This window comes from Simochromis diagramma, unplaced genomic scaffold (genome assembly GCF_900408965.1).
Source record: "Simochromis diagramma unplaced genomic scaffold, fSimDia1.1 OVJJ01000208.1, whole genome shotgun sequence".
Taxonomy (NCBI): domain Eukaryota; kingdom Metazoa; phylum Chordata; class Actinopteri; order Cichliformes; family Cichlidae; genus Simochromis; species Simochromis diagramma.
In genome coordinates, this window is record NW_024386789.1 from 4,432,258 (window position 1) to 4,445,183 (window position 12,926).

At 37.0% G+C, this 12,926-nt stretch overlaps 1 protein-coding gene across 1 annotated transcript; it reads left to right on the forward strand.

The window, feature by feature from the left end:
- The first annotated feature begins 5,404 nt into the window (after nucleotides 1–5,404).
- On the forward strand, nucleotides 5,405–9,391 carry LOC120728309 (putative carbonic anhydrase 5). The gene is made up of 5 exons (XM_040023104.1): nucleotides 5,405–5,410; nucleotides 5,501–5,599; nucleotides 6,753–6,834; nucleotides 6,930–7,093; nucleotides 9,119–9,391. Exons 1-5 carry the CDS (start codon nucleotides 5,405–5,407, stop codon nucleotides 9,302–9,304), a joined length of 537 nt encoding a protein of 178 aa, XP_039879038.1. The 3' UTR covers nucleotides 9,305–9,391.
- Nucleotides 9,392–12,926: the final 3,535 nt, after the last annotated feature.

The following is a 12,926-nucleotide window of genomic DNA, read 5'->3' on the forward strand; positions in this document are numbered from 1 at the left end:
AAACTAAGGGTGGTTTTTCTGGATTGTAAAAAGAAACCCGACAAACAGCTCTATTTCCTATGAAACATTTTGTAAGCTGAGCATCTGAAAATTCTTGTACATAACAAGATTTGTTTGTGCTGTGCTTTAGAAAAAATGTATTGCAATTGGAATGAATACATTTTGTTGCAGTATGCACTGTTTTGGGGTTTTGTCTTGTTTCGTCCATTTCTTTAATTATTCCATCCTCTGGGATCAAATATATGATTTCATATACACATAAGCACCTAAGTGATGCATTGCAGTAGAATGAATATAGTTAAACATACTGACTTAACCAGATAACTGGTACACTCCTATTGATGCGTCTATTTTGAATACCACATTCTGAAAAAGTGTCTTCAACCATGTTGTGTGTCTCCCCTATACTGCTCTTTGTTTATACACGGGGGTGTCCTCCCATTGTTTAGCATATTATATATATATTGATAAATATAGATAAGTATCTTGAAGTGTACTGCGGCAGTTTCTTACCCCTTTCTCACTGATGGACTCATTGAAAGCGGACAAAAGTTTTTAATCTGAGACTTGAAACCAACACATCGCTTCATAAGACTTGGAACTCTGAGACTGGAAGAGTGAAGGTAGGATGATTTGTCAAACTTTTAACCCTGAGTACAGTAATGAACAGTTGTCTGATCTTCAAAGCTTCTTCATGGAGTTTTGTAAAAGAATGAGGATCACAAATCTTATCCAAGTGATCATTTTAGGGCTTTTTGATGCTCATTTTAAATCTTAATCTTTATAGAATAAACTAAATTTCCACTGAGAACAATACTGAGATGCTTCCCCTTCCTAAAATCTCAAATCTAAAGTGGAAGGATTTATTTTTTTTGTTATTGATATACTGAGTAATAGCGACGGTCATTTATGTAGTATATTATAGAACTCAAGAAAGACTTCAAAGCCACCTCTGTCATAATTAAATATGTTTATGTTCTTTATAATCTAACTAAAACTGCATAAACATACAACGTTTTCCAAGTTACAACAAGCTATACCATTTGTAGTGGAGTGCACATTGAAAGGAAATGAAGTTAAAGTGAGTGGAGGTGGACTTAGTGGAACATATACAGGACTTCACTTTCACTTTCACTGGGGTGATGTAAAAAATCCAGGCTCAGAGCACATGATTGATGAGCACAGATATCCAACGGAGGTACAATGTTTTTTCATTGCTTGACATCTAAACTCCTTTTCTATATTTTGCTTTGCCTTATAAGTTGTTGGACTTTCTTCCAGATGCACATAGTCACTCAGAAGGATCATCTCACTGCCCCTCCAGAGCATCCAGATGGATATTCTGTACTTGGGTTTTTTTATAAATGTCTGTATGCCCCAGACTTCTCGCTGCTATTTTTAAATAGGCGACACTTATAAGACTGGTTTACATTGATGGCTTTTAAATATTAACATAATTAGCATTCATACATAATGTAGAGTTGAAGTCCACAGGAGTCAGAGCCATGGGTGAACTTTACATCATACCTGGCAAACCTCACCGACAAGGGTTGGTCTTTTCTTCCACTAGAGTTCCAATGGCTTTGTTTAAAAAAAAAAAAAAAGAATATTGAAAACAGTAGATTAGAAGAATGGCCTGCCATTGTTGTTGCAGTTATAACAATAGTTAAAGGAAATTTGTGTTTGACTTCTTTGTCTGTATGTGGAATTTTTTTTGAAGTCAAACGATAAAAGTTTGTAAAGTCATGAAGCAGAAGAGGGTGAGACAGTAGCTGACAAACCATGCCTCTTGACTTTTGTGAACATGCACTGAAGTGAATATAAAATGCAAATCACTTTATAATTACATTTATTTATCCTTTTAAATTCAAGTCTCTTTCATTCTAATCTTTCCACAGGGAGCAAGGTTCGTTTAGACCATAGCATCTCTATTGATGACTTAATTGGAAATGTAAATTTGACAAAGTTCTACCGATAGACGGGTTCCCTGACAACGCCTGCTTGCAACGAAGCAGTCGTGTGGACAATCTTTCACGAGCCAATCCACGTCAACACTGAACTGGTGAGTTCTCTTTAGCACAAGAGGAGCAAAGATCGTGTAAGGGGATCTGCAAATATGAATGTTCTCTCCACCTTTTAACACAAACACAACTAACTAAACGGTCCAAGCTGTATGAGAAAATGCTGAAGAAAAAGCTTCTTATATTAATTTATGTATTAGATATCAGTTAATTTATCACTTAATTATAGTGAATAGCTTGACCTGTAAATGACTCGTGGCAAATGAAATTCTTCTGTTATCCAGTCTGTGTTGGAATCACAAACATTTGCAGAAGAAAACTGAAACATGCAGCCAAGCACACGTGACATACCGATGGAACACACTGGTACATGCTGGTGTCTGCTTTGATTGTTCTGTTTGATAATCATGCCTTTTTATTTATGTTATTTCCACTGACTGTACCAACAAGGAAAAATGTTGGGCAAACTGCACGTGACTGTGTGGGATAAACAGATAATTCTGAGTCATGCAAATGTAACAGAATGACACGTGAAGTCTTTCTTTTCACCTTATCTGCCTAATGGTGGTCAGCTGTCTGCAGTTAGTGAGGCGTAGGCCCTATACTTGTCTGGCGACTCAGCAGATGCATGACTCGTTGAATTTAACTTAAGGCATCAATGAGTATGTAAATCTCTTACAACACTTTTGTGTGCATAGTCTGTAAGATTATAAAGCACCTCATTAGCCTGGATTTGACAGGCATGATAGGAGGATGACATCTGAGAGTTTATTTTTGTGGAAACAGAAGAAATACACCACAGTTATTAGAGTTTTGTATTTACTATTTTTTCCCCTATTTTCTTTTCTTTCTTTTTTTGATTTGCTTTCTTTCAGTAAGATTTCAAAACAGATTTGCTAAAAATTATGAGGATCATTGTCAGGGCAAGATTTAAGATGTCCAGAACCTGGATTACAATATGAATAAGGCAGCTAGTTCACAGTCTCAGTGACTAAATGCACCAACGCGTCATTAGGTGGGGCATTTCCTTTTTTTTAAAAAAAATATTAGACAATTTTGTGCATTATTATTATTATTTATTTAATTTTATTCTGAAGTGTAGTTTGTATTGTTGTTTCAGAAAAATTTTCTTTTCAGACTTCGTTTTTAGTGTGGCTTTACAAATCTATAATAACCCCAGTAGCCTCTTCCAAGTACCAGCTACTTTTTATGACATCAGGTCTAATTTTGTGCTTTTTTTGTGTTCATATGTGAGAAAATCTGCCATAGCTGATCTTGTCTGGCAGGACAGCAGAATGACATAAACAGTAAACTGACATAACAGCAAAATGCCCCATAATAAAGTAGGCTTCACAAATTTGCAAATCAAAATCTCTTTACATATTTTTTAGAGTAAAGTGCTCTAAAGCCTCACAAGAGCTAAAGGTTTTTAAAGGATGCCTCTGGTTGCAACTCATCTTGACATGAAAAAAGTGTCTTTGTTCAATTTAGGCGTGCAGATAAAACAAGCAGTAAAGACATTTATTTGAAAGTTATTTGACTGAGCTATGGAGATGCAGTCTGATGGTGCTGTATGTTTGACACAGTTCACAACCAAATCCCCACAGTAGCAGTAGAAGAAAGCAGAAGGGTCAAAACAGCAAAAGCCAAAAATCACTGCTGGATGCCAGTGATCTTCAGGCCCTCAGGCTTTGTGCATTTAAAACAGTCATGATTCTGTTACGGAAATCACTGTTTGTGAACATGGTTCTCCATGCCATACACAAATGTAAGTTAAAACTCTGTCAGAAATGCTGCTGTCGTCTCTGGACCAAAGTTAACTTCAGATGGACTGAAGCTAAGTGGGACACTGTTCTGTGGTCAAATAAATCAAAATCTGAAATGGGACAACTTAGATAACATGGATGCTGCAGCTGCTAGACTAAAGAAAAGAGCGACCAACTGGAACGGTATTTGCACCCAGTTCAAAAGCCTGCATGTCTGGTTGTACAGGGTTACATTAGCACTTATGAAATTGACCTGCAGATGCGGAAGGGCAACACAGGTACTAAAATCTTGATATGGGTTTAAAAGTGACATATTCTTCCATCTGGATGGCATCTTTTCCAAGAAAGCTCTGACATATTTCCAATTACTATATAGAGCCATATACTAAATCTATTACAGCAGCTTGACTTCATAATATAGAGGAGTCTGGGTGCTGTGGTCTGGCTTGAGTCTAGATCGTTTACACATTAGGAGTATAATGAAAAGAATGGCCAAAGCTTACCCCTTACAAAAGTCCAGCATTGGTTTCCTCAGTTCCCAGATGTTTCTGGACTATTGCTATAAGAGGGGAGGATGTCACATAGTCTTGTGTCATTTTTTGAAGATGTGTTGCTGCCATTAAATTCAAAATGACCTTTTTTTTTTTTCTTAAAATTGTATATTTTCCATGTAAAACGTTTGATATGTTGTCTCTTTTCAGTTATGATTAAAAAAATATGTTTCCTTGTTCTTACACCAAAGTACAGGCTCTCTGAATGTGCACTACTCAGTCATACTCTAGAAGTAAAGAAGTGTTTGTGCTGCCAGGGCACCAGCAGATATTAACAATTTCAAAATGAATTTTTGATTGTAACATTACAGTGGATGAAACTTTGGTAATCTGTTCTCAGATAAAGAAGTTTTCCATGGAAACAAAGCTGGTTAATATCTACCGACCTACACAACCTCTTCATAAACGTCACGTGTATGCCTCCCCTGGAACTCCTCCGACTCCCCGTAAGCTGCAAAACACATGAATGATTCATGCATTTTTATAACTCCAATTGGCACATTACATATATGACCATTTTTCCATTCTTCAGATGAATGGTGTTATGATCCACATCACTGTGGTATGTATCAGCACATTTAGCTGTAGAGTTTTATGCAGGTTATACTCCATTTTGATTTTGACTTGTCCTAAAAATGTTTTCTGCAAATAGCTGTGACTCCACCTTCTTGGCACCTTCTGCCCGGCTCCCACTGTAGCGGTACATATCAGTCACCCATCAACATTAACACAAACAATGTTGTGCCAGACAGCAATCTTGATGCGTTTTTTTTATGCACAATTGTTTTGGATATGATTGATGTAAACATTCTTATTTACATCATTACAAGATGTTACATTACAATGACAATCTATTTCACAGAAATCAAAGAATATGATTGTTATATTCTCTTCTTTTGTTCTCAAACAACTTCCAGTGAAGTGTGTACTGGTGAGAAATTTGATGGAGGAGTCAGGAGGAGGTTTGGGGCATGACTATACCATCCTAGAGTTCCACTTCCACTGGGGTGACACATCAGATACATCTGAAGGCTCAGAGCATACTGTGAACTCAATAAGATACCCAATGGAGGTAGTGACAAAGATTAAGCTTTTTTTTTTTTTTTATAACCAAACACACACCTGTTTATACTTCATTCCATTAATTCTTTTTGTTGTCCAGATGCACATTGTAAGCAAGAGAAAGGATTTAACCCTGGATCAGGCACTACAGGCACCTGATGGCTTGGCAGTGCATGGGGCGACCATGGGGTTGGGAAGGGTATCTGTAACTGGAAGGTTGCTGGTCCGATCCCCAGGCTCTCTGTCCTGGTCGTTGTGTCCTTGGGCAAGACACTTTACTCTACCGCCTACTGGTGTTGGCCAGAGGGGCCTATGGCGCGATATGGCAGCCTCGCTTCTGTCAGTCTGCCCCAGGGCAGCTGTGGCTACAACCGTAGCTTGCCTCCACCAGTGTGTGAGAGTGAATGAATAGTGGCATTGTAAAGCGCTTTGGGTGCCTTGAAAAGCGCTATATAAATCCAATCCATTATTATTATTATTTTTTATTGACGTAAAACTTGGACAAGTGAAACTGTGAACAATAGTATATGTGCTGTATTGCTATCAAACACCTTTGAGTGCTTGTAATAAATGTACCAAACACGTACATGTCAAACAAAGCTAAATCTATACTATACACAAATTTCTGACGGCATCTGCAATGTGAACAGGGCAGAAATAATTCCAAATAATAGTTTCCACTGACTGACAGGTGCCATCACGTACAACATTATATCAATATTTCATCTAAAGACAAACAGTTTCCATTTTAACCTGCTCCACGCACAAAGTTGTGTTATCACTGTCCCAGATACTCAGTGTTGTTGATTGACAGTGCAGTTCATGCTGGTGGCTGATGACAGTTTTTATTTCAAGGACGGAAATCCATTTCTGAAAGTTAAAGTAAAACATTTATATTTTCTGCTCATTTGACCTAAAAGATTATCAGAATTCCACAGAAATCTGAGAAAAGTGAACAAAAAACCCTGAAGTGATTGATAGGTCTATAAAAAGAAAGCATAAGCTGTCTGTAAACACTTTGTCTTAACCCTCTCAGGCTCAAATTAAACTTTTTGTTGCTAATGCACAACCAAGTCCTGCAGTGGTACTTCTGAGTAAAAAAAACTCATAAAATATGTATGTGGGGTAATCAGGCTGTTAGTTTTTAACTGTTGCAAATCGGCAACGCCTGCCTCGAGAGGGTTAATATCCATTTTCTAGTCCACCCATACTACCAAGAGAACCTCTCATGGGAGCACTGTATCAGGAACAGCAACGGTGTGTTTTTTAATGTTTTAATTTTTTAAGTTTGTTAAACTACAACCCATATGTTTGAGTTTCTTTCTAATTACCCAATATAACTGTCTCGATAGACACATCCCACATCAGCGCTAACATCTAAGACAAACGCCTGGAAAAAACTGACCAGCTATCTCTCAAAGATCCACAAAGTTGGTGAGCACAAATGTACTTTGTTGAATATAAAATCAAAATTCTGAATGAGGACCTAAGCAGACCACTGCAACTTGTGCATTTTCGCTTCCTTGCAGGTACAACAGTGAAGGTCACAGACGATATCTCCATTGATGACTTGCTTGGCGATGTGAACCGCCATGAATACTACCGCTACAGTGGCTCCCTAACCACACCTTTATGCAGTGAAGCAGTTGTCTGGACAATCTTCAAAGAGTCAATCAATGTGGACTTAAACCTGGTAAGTTATACGTAATGTCAGATATTTTAAAAAGGTAATTCAGCCTTGAGGCCTTTGCATAGTATGCCAGATGAAGAAAAATGGGAGTAATAATACAGATGTTTGACATTCCTATGTACAATGGTTAAAATTACTATATTCCCTTTGTACTGAATTGTGTTTACACAATGAGAAGGCTGATTGTTATTAAGAGGCACCTAGACAGGGAACAAATGCTTTTTGGGGGTTGTTGTAGCTCAGGAGGTAGAGTAGGTCATCCATTAATCGGAAGCTTGGTGGTTTGATCCTTGGCTTCTTCACCCTGCATGCTAAATATTCTTGGGCAAGATACTAACACCAAGTTGCTCTCCAATGCACCTATCCGAGTATGAACGTGTGTGAACAGCAAAAAGGACTTAATTAGAAAAAGCATAGAAAAAAGTGTTTGTGTGAGTGAGTATGAATGAGGCAAGTTGTATAAAGCACTTTGAGCACTATATAGAAACCAGCCCTTTTTTACTTTCTACAAAATTGCACATTTTTTCAGTCTTAAGCAATTTTTAAACATTTTAACCAACAGCTGTATCTTGAAATGAACAGTAATACTGATGGTAGAGAGTCGGTAATGTGTATTCCACGTGACATTACGGTCAGCCACTTCAGCTGAGAGTTTATGGATTTAGACGTTAGCATGACGTTATCTCATGAGTTTCCATCTAAAGGCGACATACTCTGTTCTGATTGAGGGATTTCCAAAAAAATAAAAGGTACAGGTCTGCTATCACCTTGCTAAGACATTAAATTGATTAAATCACTGATCACGAAGAATTTATCATATAAAATATTAAAATATCTCTCCCCTGGGCAGTGATGAAACAGTGATTTTTTTTTTACTAGTTCCTTATTATCTATAGAGATACCACAACACACTATAGATTTAAAACAAGTTAGGTTTATTCAGTGCAAATATTATTAGTTAATAGTAGGAATCTTTAGTGAATGAATATTAACAACTTTAAACTTTTATTGTGTTTAACTTTACTAGGTAAACTATGTCATTACATTTAAAGTTCACTGTTCAGTCCTTTGGACAGCTGGTTTTGTGAAAATCCAAAATGTCTCCCTTTTCTTTAGTGGCAGGTCATGATCTCTAGCCAAGTTTTAAGCATGTTTAATCCCAGAAAAGCAGAGAGAAGCTATGGTATGTTTTATATCATTAATGTTGGCAACTTTATATCACAAAAGAAACATACCTAAAAACAGAATGTATCAGAAACACGTGATCCTTGGCCTTCAGCTGGAATAACTTTCATGCATACCAACATGCATATATCATGTAGGAAACTATTCTTAATTAATAAATGCTGACTACATTTCACTGTAAATATTGATTTTTTTATGTTGTCCTTGACTTGGTAACTGTATTGAACAGTTTTTAGGAAACTTGTTAGACTTGAAATCGGTGACCAAGATCGAGTATGATTGTGATAGTTGACCTTAACAACACACACTGAAAAGCCAAGCGCATCTACTATCATAAAATTTTTTTTAAGAAAATACCATACTTTTTTCATAGCAATAATGTGAAACAAGGGGATGTAATGAGTCATGATAGAACTGCACCACAGCACAATAAGCTATGATAGACTACGTTCAAATAGAGTCAATATAATGTTGGTTCAGGTAAAGTGATTCATCTGCTCAGTTTCCTCTGGTGTGAATGAAGCTTTCACTTATCTGTGAAATCAGCTGCTGTCAGTATATCACTAATCAGTGCTGGGCAGGAAGAGAAAAAACACGTGACTGTCTTCAACAGTTCAACACATTCTTTGGCAATCTGTACATGCGTCAGGTGAGGTCACCTTTTCATCAACCCTTATGAGGCTTCCACGACAGGCGCCAGCAGTTAGCAGATTACATAACAGGTTACACTTCTGCACCAATAAACCAGGAGCATGTATTCCAGTGCAGGAACATAGACATCAAATAATGATGTGAACATTAAATATGTCTTAAAAGATCTTTTTTTCCCTTTAAACCCACCAGATGAAGATGTTCCCTAATCAAACAGGATATTTCAATGTGTATCGACCCACACAGCCCCGTCATACCAGAACAATCCTAACTACAGCTGGCAGTGTTCGTGGGAGAAGTGGATCTGTAGCCAGTACTCCTCGACATCTGTTATGGTTTCTGCTGCTGGTACGCAGCATCGGTGTCTATTTTATATAATTTGGATCAGCCAAGAACTGCTGTGAAGAAAATACTGTGCTGCACTTATTAGGTTCTTTATATGTTAGCTTGGAAAGTGATTTTTCATTGGTGACATTTGAATATGTAATTTTCATTACTTCCATTGTATTATTATTATTGGTTGATTTTAGGGTGAGCAGAAATGCAGCTTATAAAACTTTGAGGGGATTCATGTCATACTGCCATGATATTAAACCTTGAAACTGAGATTACCAAACAAAAATATTTCTGCAGTTGCTATAAAATAGCTGTTTCTTTTACTTCATCAAAAAATATCTCATGAGGAAAAAAAATCACTATTTAAAAAAGCTTTTCTTTAGTAAAGGTGATATGTTTGCTATACAAAAAGCAAAGTATAACAGTATATTTTTAAATCAAACACTATTCTTTAGCAGTGGAAAATGTATTCTTCTAGCCAGTTTAAATAAAAAAAAAACACCCCCCCCCCCACTTGTTTCAAATTGAAATGTGTGATTCTTGTATGACGCTACAGGTCTGAAGCTTCATGTCTGCTAGGGTTCATTTCACTTACATGCTTGATATAATATATATAAAGTGAGGAGGGAATTTAAAGCTCCTTCAAACTCGGGTCCTCTACCAGAGGCCTGGGAGCTTGAGTTTCCTGTACCTGTGGTTGACCCCAGCCTCTATGGATCTTGTGCTTAGATCTTGTTCCTGTGCGGCCATGATTAGCAATAAATACAACTGAATTGGACTGAATTGAATTGGTGCCATGTAAATGTGAATCTGATCCATTTATTTATTTTGTAACCGTTACAATACATGGCTCTATGTTACTCTGAAGTTGCTGTTACTTTTAATAACAGCAAGATTAGTATGTCAGCCAAACAAAAGTAACGAGGGAGTGCCGTCTTTTGTCAGTTTGACTTTTATGTCAGCAAAAACTACAGTTGATCAGGAACCAGTCTAGGTGCCCCATGTTACTTAGACATAGATAACCTGCGTAATCTCTACTCAATTGCATTGAGCATGACCTTTAGCGTATAGTGGTGTAACCTAAAATGCATTTTGCGCTGATATCATAATGGCACAAAGTTAAAAGAAATGTGTCATCTTTAAGTACCAATACAGTTGGAATATCACAGTATGTCATCCTATAGCTGCCCTTTATCCTTTAAGTTTAGGTCCTCTACACAGTGGTTGATTCTTTCTATATGAAATTACTGGTATGTACTAGGAACTGATCTGATATCTCTGTGCTGGTGTTGTTTTTACGTCATCATAACTGCTGATCCAGGAACAACATCACAACTGACAAATGACGTGGTCTGAGTGTTCAATTAGCATTAGCCAAGAAGTTAGTTAATGCTTTTAAAAGCAACCATCAGCAAACCAAGATGAATTACTTAAATTTGGGTAACAGTTAACCTAACTCTTTGTTCTAGGGCTTTAGGCAAACCAAAGCATTATTTTCTTTCCCGCCACATTGCAAAGTTACAACACCGCAACAATGTGGTTGATCAGTTGGTCGATCAATTACAATGTTGATCCTGGACCAATAAAACAATAAATCACATGATAGGGTTGGGCAAGGTTTACAATGGGTCCAATCGAAACCTTGGCTGATTGTGACCCAAACCTGTTTTCACACCTTGGCTCGTGTGATGAGGTAGAGGATCAATGACCCTCTTGCGGACACTCCTATAGGGCTTAAAATTTGGAACATTAATTGCACTTAGAACTGAAGAAGCTTCTCGGATGAGAGGTGAAACGTCTTCAAGAAAACTTGAAGTCCAGATGCTTTTCTTTCCATGCTCCTTAGACCATCCCGGACCAACATTATCATGATGATACAAAAATAGCAACAACATATCATAATTAGATATCTCCATATAAGCACAAAACACACCTCTAGAAGTTTAATATGAATGAAAAAATCCCCTTTTTCCAAAACAATCATTTTCTTTGATTTTGATATAACTTCACAACTACATAGGATTTGTTTCCAAAACCCAGGACCAGTATTCTGCTCACAAACCTTCTCAGAAAGTAGTTTTAGCGTTTCACAAAGGTTTCTAGTTTAAAAACCTTCTGGTCACGAGAAAACATAAGCAGGGACATGCAGAGGAAAATTATCAGTGCAGCTCTAAGCAAGCTATGGACTGAAAATAGTAACATATGATATAACACATTATTCCAATAGGTTTGACTGGTTGATTAAACAAACAAAAAAACAACAACAAAACTAGAAAAGTTGCCTGTGAATGCCAAAGTGAAAACAAACAGTTTCACAGACTTTGCATGTGCACAATGTGTGCTTATGTAATCATATTTTTCGTGGTGATAAATCAAAGTACTTGTCACCATGCAACAATGATGGAAATAAAAGAATTCACCTTTAACTTGAAAAATACTCCAGCAGAGCCAGACTCATCGAGGAAGAAGAAGGAAGGACAAGAAGACAAACTATGGGAGAAAGAAGACAACATTTAATGACATGCAATATGTGCTGTTGTAGTCAAAAGTTGCACTCATCATGGGCAGTGTCATGGTAATTTGGGGCTCTTAATGACTCTTTTGAACTGTTCCTTTTCCAGGGTGGAATCATGTACAGCATTCATTTTTAATAACCACCAACAAACGTCTGGCATAATTCTGACTGGATATTTGATCACTCTTGGCAGAATTAGTTATTATCTTTTAACATGATTAGTTTTAACAGAAACAGATTTCATTTCATGTATTTATTTATTTATTTCACTCTTGGTTCAACAGTTTCAACAGTTTATCATTCCGTACACACAAACCTTTTTAGATTTTTTTTTAATCTGAAAAAAAGGGGAAGAAAAAGACAAGACATTTTTTTTAAGTTCTAAAAATGGCCTGTCTTTGTATAGCGCTTTACTTAGTCCCTATGGACCCCAAAACACTTTACACTACATTCAGTCATCCACCCATTCACACACTGTTGATGGCAAGCTACATTGTAGCTACTGACAGAGGCGAGGCTGCCAGACACTGGCGCAAGTAAATCATGTGTCACTCTTTTACAACTTAAGTGTTGTTGCTGGTTCGATAATTATTCTGAAATGATTGTTAGCTCACCGTTTTGGAAACAAAAACAAACATTTTCTTGAATTCTATTTTAGCTTAATCAGGATTTGTTTCCAAAACCTAATATTCTATTGACAACTCTTCTGTGAAGAGTAGCTGTAGAGGTACAGGGGGAAGAGAGGCCTCATCTACTAATAGAAAGGTTGGTGGTTCGTGGCTTTGAGTGCTTCAGGAGCACTCAAAGGTAGAGTAGAAAGGTGCCATATAAAAACCAGTCCATTTTCCATTAAAGTAGTTTGAATTAGTATTTTGGACTGTATTGATAAAGTTTCTTAGTACAATGTGTATCTGAACATGAGAAAATAAGAGTGGCTGTGATTAATTTCCATAGCTCCCAGAACTCTGAGCTGAAATAGTAACCTATGGACACATTCTTTTAAGAGGCGTTGGTTGATCAAATTACAGCATGTTTGAGCAACACATTTTGTGTTCCCACAAGGAGGAAATTTCAGTCCGAGATTACTAACAGAGTTATAAGAAAAACTAGAAAGTAAAAGAGATAAAAGTAAAGAAAATACATTTTAAA